Source organism: Helicoverpa armigera, chromosome 17 (assembly GCF_030705265.1).
Source record: "Helicoverpa armigera isolate CAAS_96S chromosome 17, ASM3070526v1, whole genome shotgun sequence".
NCBI lineage: Eukaryota > Metazoa > Arthropoda > Insecta > Lepidoptera > Noctuidae > Helicoverpa > Helicoverpa armigera.
The window spans coordinates 8,345,017-8,370,533 of NC_087136.1; the positions used below are offsets into that span (position 1 = coordinate 8,345,017).

The window sequence follows — 25,517 nt, forward strand, 5'->3', positions numbered from 1 at the left end:
GATAAGCGAGTAAATTCAACGTTGTTTTAAAACAGTTTGTTGCAATGAGTAATGTTGATAACATACATAATTCATTCAACGGGACATAAGTATTATCCATTCTGCAATATCCTTTACGTTTTTTAATCTAAAAAAGACAAACATATTTCTATTTTTTTTCCGTACTTTAACAATTCTCAGATTCACCCACGACTGTCTAGGTCTAGATTCTAGAAGTGTTTTATTTCCAGTCACAAATAACAATAGACGTGCAAAAATAACCAAGAAAACAATAAGCCGAATGATGTCAGTGCATTACCATTCACTTTTGGTATTTTTGCAAAATATTCTTGCGATAGCATTAACAGTAACGCAATAGTAGATGCACGAGTAGTAACCATTTTGAAAGACCAGGATGTGTTTATGCACTCTTATTGAGTAACTTGTCAAATAAATTAAGGTTAATACAGTATCTGAACCAAAATGTTACCTGGACGAGTCTAAATAGTTTATTGAGTCACACTTTTAAACTCTAAATAAAAGCGTAAATAATGCATTGAATCCTTTTAAAGAAAAACAACCATCAGCGAAACATCACCTGTTAGTTTCACTTTAACTAGGTAGAGGACTGAACGTAATTTAACTGGAGTATCAGTTAGTTCTCAATTCCAAAGACACACTTCAATAACGTCCTTAAGCGCGGAAAGCCATCTGATCTGATTGCTGAAGTTAAGAACTCGTGAAGAAACCAATCAAACTTTTTGTTTGCCAACTACGATTGAGTTTTGAAATATCTGTCTAAAAAGCTTTATTTTCTCTAAGAAATTGTGTTATTAGTTTATGTCTGGGTTTATTTTGAGCCTTTTTTTGTGTGCGTAAAATTAGAAGCAAAATAAAACCATTAATCGAAAGTCATTAGGTCATTAATGAGATCAAGAAAATAAACAGCGTTGGATTGGAAACGAAATAGCAATTAAAATTCGTTAAATGTTTATTTGCCATAAATATAAAGAATTCGAAAGTTTGTTTATTGGAACACAAAGAGCAGGTGACCAAATAGAATTCGTGAAGGTATCTGCACAAGTGGAAGAATGCACGCAAAAGGCCGATATTTCAAATATTGGACATTCATTAAGGCATAAAACAATTTAAGAATTTTAAGATTATCTTAATTAAATATGCCAAAACCTTTCGCAATTAACAAATTCCGCAGAACCATGCATGCTCGAACTTGGAATATTTTTAAGGGTCAATGCTTGGCATCTGAAGGGCACAGCAATTTTCAAAGAAAACTGGCCCGCCCACGTAAGTACTTTACGTACTTTAGTACAAGCCGAATGAGGTATTAAATCAGATAGATTATCCGTAACATACGCAGTTCCAATGGAGAACGGTTGTTCAGGCTTCAGTAACGATCTTCCAAAAATCGTTACAGAACCAGCACAAAAGCCCTTTTGAAAATGGATAAATTTCGGTCTGTTAAAATATGTATAGACGTAGGTGTAGGTTTAGATGAGGTTAATGTTTCTGGACATTAACCTTTAGAAAGCTTATCAAACAAATTCATTCCATATTTGTATAAGTATGAAAATAAATGAAGAGTTTCTTTATGAAACAGTAGCTTTTCAAGTGCAGATACGACAAATGAAGAACAGTTTAACTGCGTAGTGCAATAAAATGTTAGTGTTCGTAGGAAATTTCCTGTATAAGCATGAAAATATCATCAAAGTAAGACATGTTTTGCAAAACTAATTACCATGGTACATTTGCATGATAAGCGACGTCAATATGTACAATATTGTGAAGGAGCACAGTTAGTCGTTATTAATCATGCATTACGAAATATTCCACATGAGGCACGTGACAATGAATTTATTATGTTCCGATACAGACGGACACAAGAATTTTATTAATATGGATAGCCGACGCGACGGTCCCTTGTGGATTTGTCGACATTTCCAATGTAACTTATCATGTGTAGGTGTGGGTGGACTAAAGGTATTTTTGTTATAAGTTTTGAAACGTATAACTTCTAAGCGTAATTGAAAATATTTACTAACATCAAGTGATCCTTAATGAATTTATCTCCAAAGCCGTCACATTTCATACTGCTATCTGCTCCGATTATCCCATAGAACTATTATGAGCTATGACATGTAACGCTAAACCAATAAAGTGACCCTTATCTAAAAGCCTTGTTCAGTAAAGTAGTTCGGACTGTCTACTGGAAATCGATTATTTTGGAGCTCCTCTGTTATATCCCAGTTCTAATAGAGATGCAGGGAAAGACCTTACTTATTTAATTATAGGCCTAAGTTGAGATGCTTGGGATTATAATTGGGCACAATAGAAATTTTTAACTTTCAGAATCTGCTGAAAGCTAGTTCCCATATTATCTGAACTTCTTAGGTTTTGGAATATTTATGGGCCATAGAAATACACAATTTTTGCCATCGACTTCAGGTAAACGATCGAAGCGATATTTTTGAAGAGGAAATATAAAGTAATAGCGCAACCCTGGTACAGAAGTAAATAATGATCCTGAAATAAAACTACGTCTACAGGGAAAAGTTAATACAAAACAACCAATAGGTACCAACGTGAATGATTATAAAACCGCAGCGATGTCATTTAAATTGTAGACATGCCTATTAAATACCAAACCTTCACAAATGGCGAAAACAACAAAGTATGTGAACACTCCTTAAATTCCTCAAGTGAATATGTGAAAAATTTCAACGATCCCGAATTTAATTTTGATCAGGTAATGCAGAGTAGAATTTAGTTTCAAGTAAACATGACGTTGGTAATGAACGTAATTATTTTAAAGATCATGAATTCTGAGCGATCCACAGTTTACCGAACAAGGTACGCTGGCAGCCATATTCCAATTAAAATTCATACCCGCTTAGTCATGGTACTGTCGCAATGCCAACTGAACAAAAAATCGAATCTACCTTTGTGGTACATGCAAGTCCTATTTTTGAGAGTATTTTTAAAAGCAAACAGTTTGAAAAAAGAATGGGCGGCGCACACGCCGACCGTTATAAGGTAGGGACGAGCAGCTGTGCTCGCACCTGCCGTTTAACAGCTGAGCGCTAAGGAACCAACGCATTATTTAGTTCCGATAAGGACAATTGAAGACCGAGGGGAACTCGAGACGAAGAAGCATTTTGTCTTACACTTCTAACTGTACATGTAGATATTCTAAGTTTATTGTCTTGATTAATAAAGTTCAGATACAGTGACAACTAACCTTTTGGATAAGATTTGAATTTAGCGAAAATAAAGACATTTGGCGACCTTCCCTGCCTAAATAAACACGAAAATACTCGAAATGGTACATAAAGCCCTGTGTTAAAGTATGCAGGTCGGCCATACGTGGCTATATGCCGATGTGCGAACACTGGACAAAGGCTTGCGACCTTCGACATTCCGCACGTGGAATTCAGAGTGATCCTTGGCCGATAGCACTTCGGTAAATTGCGGTCATGCCACACTGGATGCCTGAATTGAACGTTATATTTCAAAACTTCGTCAATAATTGGTCATATACCTTGCATAGCGACGGAAAAAAGTTAATTGAAATCCGACACAGCAGAAAATATTTAGGTTCTTTGTCTTTTATTTTAGTTTTAGGGACACTTTTTTCTGAATTCTAATGAGTGTTTAGTCTGAATGTTGTTTGTTTTCACGACGAAGAAGCACTTGTAGTAATAACAATCCCACCCAAAACAAAAATGTGAAAGACTGCCAAGTTCGATAATATGGGAATGCTTCGCCTATAAAAGAAGTGAGATCTGAATAAGTACCAAGTTCCATACACATACCTCAGTTAAAAATAGTTACTTTTTAATGATGTTACTTGGCAAGTTTTCATACACCTTGTTATAAACCTACTAAACGCAATGAATCAAGTATTTAATTTTCTATTAAAACTTGCCAAGTAATCATCATTAAAAAGTAACTATTTTTAACTGAGGTATGTGTATGGAACTTGGTACTTATTCAGATCTCACTTCTTTATAGGCGAAGCATTCCCATATTATCGAACTTGGCAGTCTTTCACATTTTGTTTTGGGTGGGATTTCATTTATTTTGTAAGGTTGTTTATTTTATTTTTTCTTATGATGAAGTTAGTTAAAGAAATGTCTCATTTATACTATCTTTTAGATTTTTTAATATGCACTATGTTTCTTACAAAGAAATGAATTAGATTAACTATGACTAGATTTACCAACTGACTGACATGACATGTTATCATATATTATGTTCGTGGATCAAAGTTACACATTCGTTATTTTCGAAAGTGATTCACACTTGGCCGTTTTCAGATTTTTACTTTACTTTGACTAAATACAAACCTTTGTACCATTCGAAGATATATTATATAAATATAGATAAATTTAGTTCGTTTTAGTTCCTTAGGGGTATAAATTTACACCGGGTATAAAACACCTTCATTATTTTGAAACCGACTCACACTTGGCCATTTTCAGATTTTTCCCTTTACCTTGACATAAAGACCTACCTCCATGCCAAATTTCAAGTCAATACGACCATTGGAAGTGGTCTAGGTTTTTGATGAGTGAGTCAGTGAATCAGTGAATCAGTGAATAAGTGAATAAGTGTATAGTAAAAATAGCGATTTTCTGACGTCAATATCTCAAGACCTACAATAGATATATTAATGAAATTTTGTATTTTAGATAAGTGAGGGGGTCTCAACAGATACTAAAAATTTGATATGCGTAAATAAAATAGATTTTGAGTTACAAGGGGGTCGTATTCGGCCCGAAATGGTTCGTGTAATATAACCCACGGCCGGTGTGTCGCCTTTTTTGCTCGAACTTGGCGGACACACTGCCGTGTGTCTAGATTCTTGATGAGGTCCTTAGCCCTGCTGGAGACGTCAAATAAAAGACACAATAAACTTTAAAAAGTTTCAGGAGACGCAACTTTTTACCACCGGAATACTTCTGAGTCTACACAGGTAAAAGGTGTTCTTTGTGTAGAGACTATTTCTGACAATAGAATACAAAATTTCATATTGTATTTCACAATAAATAAAAGTAGGATGCTTTACGTTAGTTCCCCAAGTATGGTTGATGTGGTAGAATTATTTCGTTATTTTACTGTTACAACAATTACACCTTGTTGTCCTAATTTGCTTTAATAGACGAATGTCACATTGAGATCGTTAATTTTATAACCTGCATAATTAAATATAACATTATATTCTTGCTATTTTTCGAAATAAATGCTGTGCCAGTTTGAAGTAGCCGGTAAGCATAATTCGTCGGTATAAAACGTCACTCGAGGTTCCTCGTCGACAAATTGGATGTCTTGAAAAACATTAATTGACTTTAATTGTACTCCAAAAACCTCAATTCTATGTCATCGCCAATTTTCATGATAAAAATTGCCCGTCACGTTTTTCCTCAAGTGACTCGAAATTTGCAATAAAATTCTTATTATTCGTAAGTATCTATCTAATGTCCTTTTTGAAAACGGTTCCGAAGATGCAGTCTGTAGTTCACATTGCATGTTTTGGAAAGTATCGACTGTTTCCCTCATGTTCCTTGTTTAGATTTCGGCGACAAAGCTTAATTTCTCATCTCAAGCTAGGAACCACGCACCATCAGGTTTGACTATAACTCCAAACATAACGTAATAAACTGGATTTATTCCACAAACTTCCTTACATAAATGACTTTAATTGTTTTCCAGAATAATTAACTTCTCCATTAGGTTTAAGTATCGTCATTATTAGACGGCGGAGCTTGATCAATTTAGGCAATTTCTTCGTTCGCCCGATCCTTCCTTTCCTATCTATTGAGATATTTTTTCACCAAGTTTCCACTTCCTGTTGCTGAAATCTTTTCAGAACATCATTACAGGCTGTGCACTGCTATTTTAAGAACGCACACGTACAAGTATGATATGGATAGAAAATGATTGAATCTTTGAAGAAGAAAAATGGAGGAAGCCATCCCGTTGCTTCCGCAATTTTTGCGACGTGCCCCGAAAGGGGAAAATGCGTCATATCACATCTATAATATTCATATACGAATACCTACGTGTATGTTGGGTGTGTCCTGAAAGCAATAACGCAGTATGAACCTGTATTGCAACATTGTATTGAGAACTCCAAGGTGAACGTACAAAGCTATACTCAATACATTTCATGGCTTCGGGGTCGTAAAGACCTGGCTGATGTCAAGGCCGTGTCCTTCCTGGAACTCCTGTGTCACATGAAGGCTCGATCGATCCATAATTTACCTTTGACACACACAATAATATGTTTTTAAAGCTGATAACTTCGCAATAACGTCTACTCGCAGCTTTTGGATCCATTTTTGCTTTAATTTCGGAAACTTTGGAAGTCACAGATTTCCACGATTCTGTGTAGCTGTATTGAACTTAATTGGCTCGTTAAGCGGATTATTATAAGACAACTTATCAATAAGTTGTTAAATTGAAAGCTTGTTTTTGATTGATGTCAAGCATTTTCTTCTTCCGGGTATTTAAGATTAAGGATTCTTTGGTAAAGATCTAGTCGTAATAACGAATATTATGAAGACACTGCTATTCCGAGGAAATCTTGCTTTGATTCCTTAGGAGGGTTTATACCTATGCTTCATAAAGATGGGAGTTCCAAGTATAATTAGCAGCACGCGTCCAAATGCTCTCATGGTTCATTGAGGACTTACAGACACTGTTCCGAACAGGGCATGTGTTCCTTTAAGATGGTACGCAATTAACGTTAATTAGGCGATCATTGGAGCGTTCACGATTGCCGTCGATCATTTGTTTCTAAGAGACGCCCCTTATCTCCAAAACAATTCAATGTTTATGGCTTTCATTTATGACTGATCGAAATTGATTTGTCTGTTGTCAGATTGTTTCAGCAATTTCGAAGAATGACATGAGTATTTTGCTTTTTGTTTGTATTGAACGAAGTGTTTTGACTGGTTTTCTGCGTATTTTAAGAATGTATAGGTTAGGTCTCTGCATAAAAAGTTTCAAGAGAACAAGAAGTACCTGGGTGCCTAGACATTTTTGCGCACGGAAAAGGGGATCAGCAAAAAACTTTTTTCTGCCATCTCGAGCCATGTAACCTGGTTTTTCATCCTTTCTTTACGAATTAAGCTAGTGTTCAAGCGTTCGTTCTTGTCTTGTTATAAAATGTTACTCCCAACTCTTTTCTACGTTGTCCCACGACAATTTTTCATTTTTATTTGAGAACGGCCTCAAACCCCTAATTTATTTATTAAAGAAAAAATATATTAGGTAGTACGTAGGTATGTAGGGTTTATTTAAGTAGGTAATTGATATCACATGAGTCATAGGACGTAATTCCCAACCGGTACATTACCTTGGTCAGACAGGTTCATATTATAAGCCGAAACATGTCGCTATAAAATATTTTTTTTATAATGGCTTAGGTATGTATTAAAATTATTTAGGTAAAGGTTTAATTTGTTTGCTGAGTTATGTTACTATAATATTTTTAATTAATTTAATTTTAATCAGTTAACATTTCTATAAAAAAAATAAAAGCTAGGTAAGACCTAGGCCTAATAATGTAACGAAATAGGTAAAACAGTCTGTGGGTCGTCTTAGGGACAGAAACTGGTATAATTTAATCCACATAATATTCTACAAAATACTTGACCGGAAAATAAACAACGGAATAGGAACAATATCACAGAAACAAATTGAGGAAACCGTAATACATGTTTTTTTAATAATTACAAAAACAAATAACTCGTTACAAAATATTTGACGTGATTAAGCACGCGCAATGTCGTGCGATGGTTACCTGCTGAATTAATTAACATAAATATTGATATAATTACTACTTACAGCTGCTGGACACATGGCATTCATTCAGAACACACTGGTAGATTATCCAGGATTCCAATTCAATCATAGTGGAAGCGGTCATTTTCGACACAAATCAAATCGCACACAGTCAATAAATCAAAAGTCAAGTCTTATTCCAACAAAATATATCACTGCATCTCTATTCACGTTAAAAGCTAAATATTTTCAGTCAATGTTTTCAATTTGTAAATAGAACGCGCGGTTTACAACACAGAACGTTGTTTTGATAGGTATCGCCCACATAGGATCGCGAGCTGAATGATTTGATTGGACCTTCGAGCCATATCGGCCCGCCCGACAGGAACCCGGAAATTGAGTGCAGTGTTGCCACTTTATTTGTTAATCTCCCAGCTCCCTGAAGTTACTGTCAAAAGTCAAACTTAAAAATCTAACATTTAGTACTGTATTACAGTAACGTATTGGTTAGACTAAATTTTAACGTTTAATGATTATGATGACTGAAAATATTTTTAGTAGGAGAATTAAATTGACATGGTTACATTTTTTTAGTTTTTCATACTGAATATTTTTGGTCAGTTTAAGTCACTATTTATTTTCTTACGTTTTATTCGATCTTCATTGCGAATAACTTTTTGTATAAATACCAAACCGTTAAAACAAACCACTTCCAATTTTTTCAAAGACCCTGAAATGAATAAACTACCATCAGTACGGCAGAAAGTTTTATCTTGGCAACATTTTATCATAGACATCGCGCTGTGACATAGAAGTCCGTAGCAAAGGAAATTATTTATACCAAATCGATTATACTCGACTCGATTCAATTTGATATGAAAATGCCACAAATGATTATATATTTCTTTTCTCGAAGAAGGCAAGGAATCTTGTTGTTTATTTTTCGTCGTCATTTCTAATCCAAGCCATAGGTTTATTTCTACTATATCTTAGTTGTATGTATGTATTGGATAAGTTTAAAAAAATAAACAAAAAGTGGGCTGTGGTTATAATGATTGGCAATCGTTTATTCAAAGATGTTAAATAGTGAAATATTTTTTTATAGAAAGAAACCCTTCATGAAGTAAACGTAACTTAAAATGGTTTTATAATATTCTTACTGCTTAAGACTAGGACATGGCATTGTACGAGGACTTTCAGTTTAAAAATATGAATAATGATTAATAAAAATGTATAATTAGATGTCAACAAATTTGTTCTTGTTAAACGCTAAGATAAGAAATATCCATTTATTCGTATCGATTAATCCGATTAGCCTCGAGTTAACTTATTGCAACTTGTACAACACTAGTCGACCAGCTGTCAGACAGAACGATCAGTCTGTTTTGTTTTTGGTTTTTACAAGTGCTGCGTGCAGTAGAAAGTGGTGTTTATTTGTAAATATTGTAAAATTGTAAATACAAATATTTTTGGTGTTTCTGTCATCTGATTTGTGATAACATTGAAAGTGAAAGTGTTTTATGGAAATACAGCTCGTTATAAAGAAGATTTGCGTTTCCAAAGGTGAGTTATTTTTACGAACGATGATCAAACACCTGTCGTAGCGTACGTAATTTCTATGCAAATGCAATTCATTGTTTAAAAATAGTTTCATTATAATTTCGTAATAAGTTCAAATCTGTTTTGTCTGGAACGTGGGCCAGTTGCGCTGTTTCGTGTAACCTTGAGTGAGCGAAGTGGAGTGTCATCGTCTAATTCGGCCTTATGCTTATGCCCTACAAGTATTTATAAGGCAACGTAAATACTTCGGGTATGTACTTATAGAGAAAACGACTATTCGCACTGCTCACGTGTTACAAAACGTTTTCATTTGTAGTGAGAACATCCTTTTGTTTGTAATTGGAATGATTGAACTGAATAAATACTTATTGATATTCAATTAGTAAGTTGATCGCTAATTAAATCAAGATTTTATTGCTGTAGAATACTTGTCATTAGTGAGACCACGAACAAGAGTTCACACCTTCTTAAACAAGTAGAGTGTCATTATATTTCACCTCCTTGCTGAATTTATCAGTGTAGAACTAAGTAGAGTGCTAGGTGATTTTCTCTGTTGATCTATAGTTCAGTCTTTAATTATACTAATTAAGTTTCATATAACATCTTGTAGCCTCTACATAATTTTCAGTATTACAATACCTAAGTAGTTATGGTTTTGAAACTGTTTTTTAGACTCAACATTCATTATTATTGAGAAATTAATTATAGCAGTTGCACAATTTCAATATTACATATGTAATCCTTAAAAGCTATTCTTATAGTGCCTGAGAAAGTAAATAATAAATTAACAATAGCATTTATTGCTATTTAATCATACCTTTACAGAATAGCAGAAATTCTATCTAGTTTCTGCACTGACTAGTAACTTAATACATTATATTGATACTCTGCAGTATCTCTTTCGTTATTCTGTGAAAATACAGTCTGTACTTATTTAGGCTCCTTTAAAAATTCACAATAGCATTTGAAATCCGAAATCTTTTCTGATAACTCTAGAATTTTTCAATACATATGATGGCATTTCTCATCTATACTAATATTATAAAGCTGAAGAGTTTGTTTGTTTGTTTGAACGCGCTAATCTCAGGAACTACTGGTCCGATTTGAAAATTTCTTTCAGTGTTAGATAGCCCATTTATCGAGGAAGGCTATAGGCTACTTTTTATCCCGGTACGGGAAGTAGTTCCCACGGGATGCGGGTGAAACCACTGGCAGAAGCTAGTTACTTACAAACAAAAAAAATATTAACAGGTTCTGTAAACAGCCAGTTGTAGAGTGATAAGAACTGTTATCAGCCAATGGTTCAATGCGTCATACTATAGCATAACTCACCTGCTTTGCAAATAAAAAAAGTAATACATACCATTGATAAGATTGTCTAAACATGAATAACAGTATCATTTAGTTTGTATTTCAATTTCGAGTAATTGTTCATTGATAGATTACAGGTTTTTTACAAAGGCTGTTACATATTAATTTTGTATACATTTCTTTATTCAAAATTTATTACACTGTACAAAGATAAATATCCTTTTCAGAGAATGCTTCCCTGATCACTAAGTTTCTCTAGAGATGCCCGTTTATTTTTTATACAGTACTTCCGATGTTTTCCGGCAGTTTTACACGCATCCTGGATAAAACATATCAAGATAAAATATAGCCCATATTACTTGCGAATAGTGTAGCTACCTAACAATAAAATAATTTTTCAAATCTGTTCAGTAGTGTTAGAGCCTTTAGGGTACTAACAAACCAAAAAAAAGTTTAAGCTTTATTATATTGGTATAGAAGTAAATATAGAAGTCCAAGATGTACTGTATTTTGAAGGTAGTCCTTGATAAGCTTACATCAGAAAAACATCTATATTACAAACACTGGTAGGTATGTTTTAGAGTAAGCAAACATAACAGCAGCATACTTAAATACAATGTTTTTATATCCATATCAAATAAAAGATACATGTCTACCTGCGTTAGTCATCTTTATTTATATTCGTCAGATTCAGAGAACATTAAATAAGGAGATAAAAACAACAAATTCATATTTCTATTTATTCTTTTATCTTTTTGTGAATGAATAACAATAAACAAATGATGTAAAACTTCTTTTTTTTTATAATAAATTCGCTTAATATAATTTGACATCTGTATAACATTAATCACATAATATTACTTTACCTTTTAAGGTACTTCTCATCAATGTTTATATCATTCCAATTTCCTCCTGCTGACACTACCAATTATTAATGAGTGACACAGCGCTTGACTCCTCACAAAATCAAAGGGAAATCCAGTGACTGACAAGTTACTAACTGCTCAACCTGAGGTAAACTTGAAACTTGGAAAATGAAGGATATTCCCTTTGCCCAGTCAAGTGTCTTCGAGCAAGCCTTCCTCGATAAATGGTCTATCTTACACAGATTTTTTTTTAAATACCCTGTAATTTCTGAGATTAGTAACTTCAAGCAAGCAAATAAACTCTTCAGCTGTATAATATTAGTAGATTAATTCAAACAAAGGAAAATCTGTAGTAAGACCGATTAGTGTAACTACCCACTTGCAGCTCGGTTTTTAAATTCATGTAGGTACCTACCTACGTACAATCTTTCATACACGTCTGACGTCAAAATATCTTGTCATAAAGACGTCTGGCGATATTCTGAGTTTGTCAGAAGATATTTTTTCAAATACTAAGTATATTTGAACACTCTTTGTCATCGATTTTGTCATGTTTATTTTTATCATTTTTGCTGTTAACAGAACACGCTTGAAAGATGACATGTGTTATGGATGCAAACATGCAGAAGAAAGGAAACAAAAAAATATGTCTACGCTCCAAAGATATAGCTTAAATCTACTTAATGTACTTAATTTTTTTGGGCTCCTTGGAATTTTCCTCACGTTGTTGCTAATTGCTAGAAATCGGGAAATAAACGAAGCGATACGATAAGCATTAGCTCTTGTTAATCGAATGATTAGATAATTTTATAATACATAATAATTGATAATAGGCTTTATCTATCACGTTTTTCGTCACCAGTCTAAACTCCTTCATGACTCAGTAACCACCAGAAACTTAAAATAAGGTCATAGGAACCAACGCATTAACATTCTTGATAAGGATATCAAAAATGTTGATTAATGTTGAATGAGTAAAAATGAATGGGTTAGTTTCTTAACTGCAGACATTTGAGGCCTGCTTAGATCCTCAATTGGGGCGCGTAGCTCTAAAGATTTTCTGCTTACAAGAGGTACATACAATAATAAGCTCCTTTTGGAAAAGGAAGTTTTGAGATCTTAGACCACGAAAAAGAGAGTCCATGAACCAAGTCCGCAAAATAAAAGATACCAGATTCTACAAATGACGCTGCTTTCGTCACTGCACAAATAATTGCACATGTATCTAAAACCAAATGAGTACTTCTTACTTGTTCGTTAAAGAAATGAAAGTCCTCATGTAGCTCCAAGGTCTTTCCATTAAGAGCAATCAACTTGGACCGTCATCCACGAAAAAAGATAAATTCAATTAATTCTTCTATGGGTATTGAGTGATTGTATTTTTTTGGGAGTTGATGACCTAACTTCTAAAATTGAACCGTGTACTTCCCGAGGAGGACAAGTAGAGTATTTAAATTGAAATATAAGTAATTTCTTATTAACTGACGTGTTTGTATTGTTAGAAGTTAATACAGTTACAACTGCCGCATACCAGAACCTAATACAATACCACTTTCTCTCATGCATTGCCATGTGTAGAAATACGATTGGGCTCGCAATAACCATCGGGGGCTCACAAAAACTCTTTGCGAAAGTTGTTCGTATTGATTTGATGTTGCTTTAGGTGATGGCCAACCTGTGTTAAAACCTGTCGCTCCAAAATTGTGGAACTGCATTTACCATTGCAGTTTGTATGACCAGATTGCGGTCTGCGAAGCCAGCCAATGAACTATGACAATATTGATCAGTATTGGCAATAATATTCAGCACCTGTATGAGATTAAACAATCTTTAGCAAAAGAAGAATAAAAAACGAATTGTATAATTGTGTAATACTTATCCAATATACCTTTGACTCACTCAAGTCTTCGATAAGCAGGACTCTAATGACATTCAGCCGTGATAAGTCATGCATAATGAGGCCAAAGATTCCTTCCGCGCCATCGACCAGAACCCTAGCTTCAAGTACCAAGAATATCTCTAACTTATCCATACCTAAGATTGTTCTAGATTGCATGCGTTTTACCAATATGATGCCATTATTGAACTGTGAGAATATGAGTACCTAATGCGTGTGAATATATCATAAAAACATCGAGAAAGTGTTGAATGTTGGTACCGATAAAGAATCCAATAAAACACAAGTGCGATTGAATGCCTCGATGACATCGGAACATCTGAAAGTCATGATGGGTATTGATGAAAAAATATATGATGAATGTTGGCAGAGCGCCAGGGTTTAAAGATACATAGGTACTTCCTAGCTAAGTGATTCAGTCATTACTGAGTGAGGTCTCCGAGTTTTCTCAAGCATTCCTTTTAAGCTTCTTATTTAAAACGAAATTAACGTATATCTATGGACATCGGACATTGCATTTTATTTCTAGAGGTTCGTAATGGACACCATAAAAGTTTTTTAATAGTAGTAACCCCATTTCATTTTAGAAGGATTCTCTTTTCGTTCTTTGTACATTCACGGCGAATTCATCGACCCTCAAACATTCTTTTGGCAAGGTTGAATTTTTGTAAAGCAATTTGCTTACGCACACTAAAAATCAATACATACTGCTAAGCTTATTAAAGATTGCCGTGAGGTAATTAGCCAAAAGGTTCATTGTTCTCTGTTTCACAACGAGTTTATTCAAAATACAATTGTTTTAAGATTATTCACAAAATAGGGATTAAAAGCCCACGCAAGAGCGGAAACTAAATTTATTCGGATGGAACCACGGACCGGTCTAAAAATAGAGGACTAAAACGCAGACAATAAAAACATCGCAGTCATTACACGGTGGACACGCAACCGATCCCGAAGGATAAAAATAAGCCCAAACTTGAACCACGTGCGGTTGTCCTGAAGGGAAAATTCCCATTCCCACAAAGATGGGTGGCGTCACTGAAGCTCGACGTCAATCATATGCAGTGCATGAATATTCAAGTAACCGCAACACCATAAACAGTAATATTCCCTTTGTAACTACAAGATTCAATGTCATGAATGGGTTGAACGGTTATGAATCTGCTTGTGACGTACCCCAAGATAAACACGTCATCAGGCTATTGTATGAGAGCAAGTCCCTACTACGTCATAATGTAACGATCCTGCCATAAAATTACAGATTTCTTCGTTTCAAAATGGATTCAAAACAAATCTAACCTTGTCTACCTAGAATCGAGCCTGTTAGTTTGTTACTAACATTTTTTTAAGATATTCAGAATATGCAATTTGAAACCAGACAGTATTGAAATATCTTGAAAAACAGAATAACGTGAAGTTTGTCTAGGTTTTCCCGTCAAACCACTTACTTACATAAGTTATGTAAAATGTGCTAATTTTCACTACAGCCACATTCTTAGCGCTTCAGTGTTAATTAAGTAAACAAAAGCGCTGAGGACTGCCAGATTGCTCAATTTGGGAAATATATCGCTTTCAGTTTGTAATTAGTAAAACTGACCTCCGTGTTTCCTTTTTTATTGCTTTGTTATTGTTTTTTTTTCGTTCAAGGAAGTCGATGCTGTTTCGTTTCCTTATGTTTTGATACGTTGAGTCGAATACAAACATGAGTCACGGCTAGGTCTTGTCAGTTTGTTTCATTTGCTCTCTTATCTACAGTATGCTAGGTATTTGTGTCATTAGACTTTAATTGATAAGCCTTATGATTAAATCGTGCGGATTAAGCCAAAAGGTCAATCTAAAATTGGCTTGTTACTGATGGAACGACAGTATGTACACTTGTATGTAAAACATATTTTTTATGTTCTCTAAATTACCATTCCTGTTAACATCTCCTTATTAGTCATTAAGATCATTACCTAGTTCTAAATCAGCTACAATACAAAGCGTTTATTCCTACGCTAAGATTTAGTCAGGATCTACTTTTATGGCCAATCAGTGTAGACTGATGTAGGTGTCGTTTAGTGTGGGATGTATGATTGTATGGACATAATAAGTATCACTAACATGTTTATCTTCATTCAGAATTAACCTGACCTCTGTTTGACTGACAAATTAAAAGCAATTTACTGTTTTTGAACAAAAATGAACGACTAGGTAGGTATGATGGCGTCGCAAATTATTATATTGACGAAATATGTAAATGAATTCCACTACAAACGTCACGAAACGTAATTCACAAACAATAGTACTCCAGTAGAGATTGATCACAGATGCGATAAATGAACGTTAGCGTGCATTTACCTGCTCGATTAGTTATTCTAATTAGGCTTGTTGTTCGATACCGTCACATGTAAATAAACAACAGACGCCGTATCACAAAGACCTTCGTCTTATTGACTTCTAAAACGTCGCATGTCCAAGAACACATACATAATTAACTGGACCAACAGAACTGGCAATTTAAATCTATTTAAAACCTTGTGTAGGTGGTGCTACGTTTCATTATTGCTCACGACGATATTTCTGGTCTCAATTCGTCATTTTCGGTGCTGGCAAGTCTTGCTGTAAACACTGTTTTTTGTCCAATAAATAACTAAATATTATTTGACTCGTACTTTAATGTGCATATCGTTTGCGCAGTTGGCTTGTTGGCAGGCGAGGTACTATCGATTTGCGTTCAAAACCTACGAGGACTTTATATTTTGGTGACTTTGTCACCGTTTTCCTTTTTAACGATTTGGATTTGAAGAACTACTTTTGTTTCAGGGTAGGTAAGCCGTGATGGTGATGGAAGCCGACCCTATAGCTGGCAAACATAATGATGGTAAATATCTCCCTATCTTCTTAATAAATTTTCAATTCCTTCTCAAAGTTTCTGAATGCATAATTGAGGTCTGTAATTGAATGACGCCGAGATCTTTATGACTTTCAGAAAATATTTCATGGATCACTTACTGCAATAACGCTAGAACTATTTAGACTTCGTGGAACTCAGTTCGCTATATGTTCTCATTTACATAATTTTGCTACAAATATGTAAATACGTGGTTGATTCCATGATTTTTTTGATATATGCATTTGAAACAGAATCATTCCTTTTAGATCTGCTATACGGAGATCTTGAAACATATCTAAGCCTTGTTCAATTGTCGTTGACCGTGGCGCGCTAAATATCGTGTTGCGTTAATTAAACTATCTCGTGTTATGTTCTGCTATATTTATACTGGATTTAATTGTAATAACATGTGTCAGACGGGTATCACGTCCCGCTTGACGCCTATCGTTCTAATTTTTTCTACTTTTTGTTCACAAGTCGTTGGCCCAAATTTCGTCTGCTTGATGCCTCGCTATAAATACTGGGCACGTCTGTGTTTTATCTCAATGTCTGGCTTAAGTTATGGACAGATCAACGATATAGTCGCCTAAATGGAACATGTTTATGACAACAATAGAAGATTGTCATACAATATCGCCGCTGTAGACAACAATTCGATTTTATCAATTCCAATATGATTGTCGTTAGCGTTGTTCCTAGTTTTATTATTAGATAGAAACTTGATAAGAGTATTTTTCTCGCGCGTGGAATGTGTCAATAAATCTATTTCTGATTTCACAGAAACACAACTATTATTTTCTATACCTTTGTCTTTACTGAGAAGGTTAATTTGCGGAATTATTTTTCTAACCAACACATCGAATGAAAGAATACGTATTCGGATATAAAACTTAATGTCCCGGAAACCCTGCTGGCCGTAAACTGAATAATTCACAGATCACCCAATTTGCGGGAACGGGAACAAAATCTGGACACAGTACAGCCAGACATATGGTTGCTTTGATCTTTAAATCGTGATTTGTAGCCCTAGCTGGCGCCTTAAAAATAGTTCCTCGAACTTCGTAAAGCCGGATAATGCTAGATGGATAGCTTTGGAAGTATTTGGAACACTGACGAATTCCCTTACAATGATTATATTGATCTTCAATCACATTTAGCAAGTTTGTAGTAGGAATTTTCTACACAATGCGTTCAATCTCGACAACTATCTAACAATTGTGAATAACAAGCTTCATGACATGATTCACCATGCATATTGAAAATGGTGTTTTCTTTAACGTAGACACTGCGATCTGGGAAACTCTTTTATCTGATAGCAAATCTTTCGTGTCATATTCGTGACGAAATTGACGAATTCTGTTATTTTGTGATGTTCGATGGATCCACAGAGCAGCCTTAAATACTCAAAAATGAAAATGTGCGAATTGCATTGTAAATTGAAACAACGATTTACCAAGATTCAATGTAGCGTAACTTTATCCGATGACTTTGAATGGCTGGCATTATTCAGATTGGCCATTGATGTTGTCAATCGAGTCGTACGGTCCTGCTCCGTCGCTTCCATTGTGCTTAACTTTTATTTGCATATAATCAGAAACATCGCTGTGTCGTCACTGACGAATTAATTTCGGTTCTGGTGAATAATGCATATTTTTGGATTGTGTATATTTTACCTTATTGGGATTTAACAATTTTAGGCTCTCGGAGTAATCTTTCTGAAATTCCAAAGATGATATGTTTTGCAAATGATCGTCTCGGTGAACCTTGGTCGATCAGTCTTCAGCTAGGTCGTCTTTCAACCTTGGCCTTTTCTCTGTGGTTCAGAATCCTCTGTGGCTTGAATCTCAAGCTGCTTCTTCTCTCTTGTGAATCTAATCTATCTTTTCTGCATTGGAAATAAATTAAACAAGTCTTTAGAATAAATCTTTATTGGTATACGATTATTTCTGATTGATACGTGGCAACGATTATATAGAACAATTTCGACGGGTGCGGCAAAAACAGGAAACTCTTACAACATTTAGGTCAAAACCCAAGCCATTCATAAATTAATGTCCCCAAATACGGCCATAGTGTCTCCAGTTGAAGGACTGACCGCAATCAAGCGTATTAAATTGTTATCCAACCTATCCATTGTTCGTGACATACTTCCCTACAGAGGCATACTATGGACTCGTAATAAGCAGGCCAGGCTCGATCTGACATTTGTATGAAAGCCATTGCTCGTTGTAATCATTTCGGAAATGAGTTTATAGTCTTTGAAAACGCAATGGTTACCGTATGACAGGTCAAGCTGAAGCTTGTAATGTCGTATTAGTCCAGTTAGTAACGATACATTCGACGTGACTTTCCACAGGTAGGCTTCGATAAAATTATCCTCGAAGCACTAATCATAGCGCCACAAAAATATTGCGGGTTTTTCGTTTACAATGAGACGAATTGATATATATTTTCCGTCCCTATAGGATAAAATTCAATACGTCATTAGCAGTGCAGGAGTGCAGTCATAGCATTTGTATTTTTCTAATTCACCCGAGTATTCACCCAAAAAGAGCTTATTGGTATACCCCTGAACCGTAAACAAAATGAGTGAAGACTCAAGTATGTATTCTTAAGTTGCAATTGCATAAGTAAGCCGGGATTCAGACCACACTTGCCATATAGAAACTCGGACATTCTCAAAATAAACTCATCATATACGCACAAACCAAGATTTAGATTATGAATCAGTACTTCTGTTATAAATAGTAGTCTGTGATGCGTTATTTTATCACGACTTGTCTTTTCAGAGAGAGTGCACGGCGCAGCGCTGAAAGCGCGGGCGGGTGGTGACGTCATAACTCCCGAGCGCTCTGTTGGAACCCTCGACCTCAACATGTCGTTCACGGCACCTTCGAACCTGGTGCTCACACCTGCACCCGAATGTAAGTTGTTGATAGATCTATCGGTTCATTGAAAGGATATTTCAACTAAAACGAACGTTGATGATCCCTTTGTGGGAGATATATCCTCTAGGGAAGATGCCAATATGCAATAACTAGCATAAGCAGCTGAGTTAATTGGCAAATAAGGTTTCCAATATAAAGGGATTATGACAGTTGAAGAAGCTTTTATATGTATTTCTAATATCCACCCACAGAAGCTCAAACCTTCACATGGAACTAAATAATGACATTTTCGTTTTTCTACCAGGTCGAAAGCTTTCCCGTGGAATCTCCCGCGCGACAGACAACGAGGGTCTCGTGTGGGCATTACGCAACAACACAGAGCCTGAACCTAACACGATCAATTCAGATCACATACTCTTGCTCCCAGATATATCTGTCTACCCACCTGATTTTCGGTAAGCATGAATGCATTATTACTTGCAAAGACTCAGGACTCTTCCATTTACTCGTGTACTAAATGTAGATTGCCTTTATGTTATTTTTAACGCAAGGCCGAAGAGGAATGTTCAATAAAAACATGACATGACAGCCCATCATTCGCGCCCTAAATTAGGACCACTCCGCATGCCATTGTTTTGATTAAACCAAATGGATTTCCGCAAACCAATGTTCGGTTTGATTAATCGCTTCGACGGGGTTGTTTCTATAAATCGTATGAACAACCATTTGCCGAATTTTAGCTTTGAAATATTAACATGACTGGCGAGACTGGAAAAAAAAGACAAGCGTTTGCCCTAAGCACGCCATCGCTCTTGACATTTAGCATTTTTGGATTGATGCCCTTTAAATTAGTCACGAATGACAAATATAGGTGTTAGCCCGTATACTTGTATGTACGTTCGTGGTGCGTACTCTCGATCGGCAGCTAGCCAATGTTGACGAGCGTTGCACACGCAACCATCAGTTTGCGACTGCCGTTGAACTTTCTGTTATTGTTTACCGTTCTTTAACCTTTTCGTGTTTCGGAGACATGAATTCGACATTGGCCACATTGATTTTAGCGTAGGGGAATGGAGGCAATATGTGAAATTGAATACCTGGTTTCTCATGGTTGCTTGAGGAAAAACATATTGAATGCGCGGCACGTGCCGATAAGCATCAGTCAAGTAGAATAGGAAAATATTAGTTCAAGAACATGTATGTTACAATGTATTGTTTGCTATGATAAAGTAAATACCTAAGCATTTGACCATAATCCTGAAACATTGTTAACATACTCACCCCACATGGAAAATTTAGGTACTTAAAAGGATGCCTTCTGTAGCTGACGTGACCTTGTCCCTTTCCAGAACGTTCCTAGAAAAGGACCTTCTAGAAACAGCTACTCTAGTGACCCTAGAGTCAGCTAACATACTGAACTGGTGGCGCCACGGCCGAGTCCCCGGGGCTCCCCGGCTACTGCCTCTAGCGACCTCAGGCGATGGCAATTGTTTGCCGCACGCAGCTTCGCTCGCGGCGTATGGCTTCCATGACAGACTGCTGGCTTTGAGGACTAAAGTCCAGGCTTTGTTATCTGGGGAAGGTGGTGAAGTACTTACAAGTGAGTGTTGCTATTATTTTTTTATTTGGTAAGATGTAATCTTAATCTTGTATGGACAGCGCAGAACCGATCTTTAGTGCTCTGTTTAATCAGGGCACTCTTATCCATTGGAAACTGTTATCATGGGGCCCTCCATTTGGATTTCTACTTAACCCTATCACTAATTATTTCCTGGTTTGGTATGAGTCTAAAAAGTGTCTTTGAAGTTGGTACCTAGGGTCTCTAGGAAGGCAAAGACAGCAGTTGCCTACAGATCTTAAGCTACATTTATGTATTTAGATCTTATCAAACCAAATAAGGAAATGTTCTCTTCCAGACGCAATAAAACGCCGCTGGCGCTGGTCAGAAAGCATATCCCTCCGTTCAGCCGGGCTAACTCCCTCGGAAGCGGAGTGGGAACACGAATGGGCGCAGTGCGTGACGGCCGCGTCGCCGGAGCCCGCGCGAGCCACGCCGGCCGCGGCGCCACATTACGCAGCTTTAGAACATTTGCATGTGTTCGCTTTGGCACATGTTATGAGAAGACCTGTTATTGTGTTTGCTGATGTCGCTTTGAGGGTAAGTCATTTATACTTTTTGGATCTGGTACTTGAAGATTGTTAGCTGAGAAGGGAGTTTCAGTAGGTTGTCGAAAGGCCTGGAACTTGCTAGGTAAGATTGCAATAATCTAAAGAGCGTATAATATGGAGGTGTGATATAACTTTTTCTTGTATATGGATGAATTCAGTGTCTGCTTTACAAACAAAAGGCTTTGACGATAACCGGAATTTAAATTAGAAAGCTGTGTTTATGATTAACGAAGCTAGATTTTCTGTAGCTGTACCCCTATTGACTTCAGATGTATCAATATGCTTAATCATACATTCTCAATTGCAGGATTTCCGCGGCGACCCAATAGCACCGATCCCATTCGGCGGCGTGTACTTACCTCTAGAGTTATCCCCGGACGCCTGCAGCAAGACGCCCATACTCCTAGCGTATGATGCAGGCCACTTCTCCGCCTTGGTGCCCTGCGAACCTCTGCCCACTGATGGCGCGAGAGTGCCCTTAGAAGATAGCGCTGGAAACCCTATGCCTATTAGGTCAGTTTGTAAATATATTTTTTTTAGTCGAACAAATAACAAGTTTTATAAAATTTGTAATGTATTAAGTGTATATTACTAATGTCAAAATATTTTAAAAATATAGCACTAGTTATCCGCCTTGAGTTTGCACCTTAAACCTTCCGCAAGAATCACACTATCTAATGGTGAAAGCCCCATTACTGTTTTCACAATTGAAAAATCTTTCAAGTTTAACGCGAACACACAAACGGTAGAGAACATAGTTTAATGTTATAACTTGTCTCCCTTTTGGTGATAACATTAAACTTATGCTTATTCCACTTCCAGATTCAACGTAGACCCCGGCGAAGACTTCAGATGGGACGTAGAACCCGATCAGAAGACGATCAACAATATTCTACCAGACGAATACCAACGCTCTTCCATGCTAGCCGCGTACTTAGACCTCGAGCGAATCGAGTGTATCTCCCTGAACCAACCGCCTGAGGAACTCCGAAGATCCTTGGACGCACTTTCGACCAAAAGTTCCAAACAAATGAACTCTGTAGCCAAACAGTTCGGAAGTATTGGTCGGTCTATGAGCAGTAAGTTGAAGAAGAATTTCGGCTCGATGGCAAAGTTGACCGGCAAAAGTAGTGGGAGTCATAGCAATCCTGAGGAGAGTTTGATGAGGACGCAGTCTACTTGTGAAGTTTTGTGCTGCCGGGTGTTGGCAGCCAGAGCGCCCGTGCAAGAGGAGATGGTCAAAAATTATCTCAATGAGGCTTGGATTGGGTAATTTCCATTACTTATTTTATATTGATTTCTTTCGCGGAATTTGCTTGGAATTAATTATACTCAGCTATGAGAATATTCTAGAATAATGACAACTACATATTTTATATTTCTAAACAGTAAACAACATAAATATTATGATTGTTCTTACATTCCACGCAGCTTTCTAATCTACTTACAGATCGGAAAAATATAAAAACTCAAGAGAAATACTATATGTGTAGGTGAAGACGCTAACAAAGAAATGCATCGTAATTCAACATCTAAAAATTTCAGGTACACCGCCGAAAAGAACCGCAAAGAACAACCAGTAGGGCCAAGCCAGCCCCGCTACGGCACCGGCCGGTCACAGTTCTATGCCGAAGCCGAACGGCCGGCACACGACGCTGCCCGCGCGGCCACCAGCACGTCACATAAGAGCGCCCGAGCCCCGGCTGACAGAACATTGTACCTCAGCCGCTCGACCTTCTACGACGACCGTCCCCCCTCCCCCAAGCCCTGCCGAGCCCCCCTCTGCATGTACTACGGCAGTGCCGCCAATGGCGACTACTGCTCCCGATGCTCACGACTACAGTGACCACCAAAAGTGATATAAACTTTACGTGACGTAAGTAAAGTGAAGCTATTTTTATTTCTTTAAATATCGAACGGGGTTCCGAATTTAAAATTTGAAATTATAGCAATTCTAATTTTATTTTTTTATTCAAACGATATTTTTTGATGCCCATTGTCTCTCATACTAACATGAAGTTAGGTTACGTTAAGTTTAGCGTTAACTTTCGAATTAGGCTTATATTACTTTAATTATTAATTAAAAAGTAATAATATCGTTTGCGTGGGTGATATTTTTTTATTGTTACTTAGATTTAGTAAGTCACCTTTGTGTTTGCCCCACCATTATTAATAATGCATAATAAGTAAGTGAGCACAGATAATATCTGTGATTTATTAATTATATCATGTTACTGTCATTATCATAAAAACCAACCATAGGCGTATTAAGGTTCATAACTGTAATACTTAAAAATCAACTTAGTAATATCTGGCGAGGACAACCATTAAACTGTCCTAGAGTTCTTCCCTACAATAACAACGATATAAACTTAAATATTCACTCCCTTAACATGGAATACGCCTGTGGTCTGAATGATCTTTGCGACTGTTATATTATCAAGTGCCAAAAAGTGGCTTCTAAACGTATTTTACAAAAGTATTTGGAGGATGTAAATGTCTATGAATGTTTAAGTAACAAATTGTGTTCAAAATTCAGTGCCAGGTTGAAACGGGAAGTAAATTTTGGACAATACGGCGACTTTAACGCGATCCATACATTTATTTGAATAAATATAGTATTTAATAATATGGCAAGTGTAAAACAGGGTCAGATCTGTTTAGACACTGACGTGTATACCTTTAAATTATGTTGCCTTTATAATCGTGTCTTCTCGCATTGAAAAATGTACCATGAGTATTTTTATTATATTTTAAATTGAAAATTATATTTAGAGTGTAATTGTAATAAATTTTCAAATGTATTGGCGGCTAAACTATCAGACTTATATAAAACATAGAGAGGATGATAAAATTATGATACTTAAAAGATACTATGGAAAATATTTATCATACATAGGATGTACCATTATGAATGATTATTATCATATAAAAGATATTATACCTACTGTAAGTGGGAACTGTTGCAGCTTAAATTATGACCATAGCCTTGTGGAATTGTGATTTAGAGGTTATGTACAAATAGAGACAAACAGATGTATATTTTTTCATTTTAATCATCCGACTACCTCATTGATGCAGCAACTTAGTGTTAAAAGTAAAGCCTATGACTGATTGAAATATTTTTGTGGAAAGGAGTGCTTCCAATGATGAAATATTTTTTATTACATACCTACAATTTAAAGGAGATTAAAAAAAACTTATTTTCTTTACCCAACTTTTAATACTATTTCTCTGAATGGAATTTCAACTGAAGATAATATATGTAACATGTACCACTTTTAGTATCTCAATCAATCATAATTGCCTGGTAAACCTAGTTTGGACTCAGGGTAAAATTTCGATGCACTAAAATTCCTAAGATAGTTATTGTATCCAATCCAATATAAAATAAAAGTATCGAGCTTGGAGATTCTCTCCGTCCTTAATTTGCTGATTTAAGAAAAAAAAAACAATATTTAAGTTTGGTTTCACCAATATCAAAGTGGATTATAAACTAACATTTTGTAAATTTATCATCAATGCGAGTTTAGGCAGCAGTGAAACCAAGCTTTTATTATTAAAAAATGATCTTCTAGTCCCGTATGATAGAATACTTAGTTGTTAATGTGATAGTTATAAGTGCAGTGATGTTATAAAAATAAATTATAAATCAGTTGCATAGTGTGATCATGTTGTTTGTTTTCACTCTAATTGTTAATTTTCAAACTTCTACCCTACTAATGCCTGTTGTTTAATAAATAAGTGTAAACCTATACATTTGTATAGCTTAATAGATCTGTGAAGTTGTAACAAGATTGTGAAGAATCATGACAAATATAGTTTTTTCATATAAAATTGTACACATTAACTCATGTTGTAATCAGAGGTAATATTTTTTCATGTATTTAACAATATAGAGACAGCATATCATGTTTTGTAGTAATATAAATTGATATTACATATGCAAATTTAATTTTGTTGCATTTTTATTTACTCCTGCACCTGTACCTAAGTACAGCCTATTTGCCCTGCAATACACCTTGTTACTTTCACCGTTCTCCTAACGGTTACACGTGAGCGGATATTCATGTAATCAAACCGCGCGTCTACACTCGATTTGGCTGAGCGCGACATCATCGCTTGAGAATGAGCTCGAACATACAATTTGTTTGTTGTCGCACGGT

The 25,517-nt window shown here is 35.9% G+C and overlaps 2 protein-coding genes across 6 annotated transcripts in view; one reads left to right on the plus strand and one right to left on the minus strand.

Moving 5' to 3' along the window:
* LOC110384266 (tumor necrosis factor, alpha-induced protein 8-like protein 2 A) overlaps positions 1–8,172 on the minus strand; it is a 50,909-nt gene extending 42,737 nt beyond the window's left edge. The window contains exon 1 of one of the 2 annotated variants that reach the window (XM_064038922.1): positions 7,849–8,172. In XM_064038922.1, coding sequence (XP_063894992.1) covers positions 7,849–7,930 — 82 coding nt within the window. In that variant the 5' untranslated portion in view covers positions 7,931–8,172. The remainder of the gene's footprint in view (positions 1–7,848) is intronic. The other variant, XM_064038923.1, reaches the window with a different exon arrangement.
* Positions 8,173–9,135: 963 nt separating this feature from the next.
* LOC110384233 (OTU domain-containing protein 7B) lies at positions 9,136–24,206 on the plus strand. Of its 4 annotated transcripts, none has more exons than XM_021345429.3 (9): positions 9,136–9,348; positions 16,225–16,282; positions 19,084–19,218; positions 19,487–19,637; positions 20,532–20,782; positions 21,099–21,340; positions 21,659–21,864; positions 22,174–22,620; positions 22,897–24,206. In XM_021345429.3, exons 2-9 carry the CDS (start codon positions 16,240–16,242, stop codon positions 23,195–23,197), a joined length of 1,776 nt encoding a protein of 591 aa, XP_021201104.3. In that variant the 5' UTR covers positions 9,136–9,348; positions 16,225–16,239; the 3' UTR covers positions 23,198–24,206. The 4 variants fall into 4 exon arrangements, with proteins under 4 accessions (XP_021201104.3, XP_049702247.2, XP_021201105.1 ...); XM_049846290.2 differs by having other exon boundaries at positions 16,230–16,282; XM_049846289.2 differs by lacking the exon at positions 9,136–9,348 and adding an exon at positions 16,033–16,118.
* Positions 24,207–25,517: the final 1,311 nt, after the last annotated feature.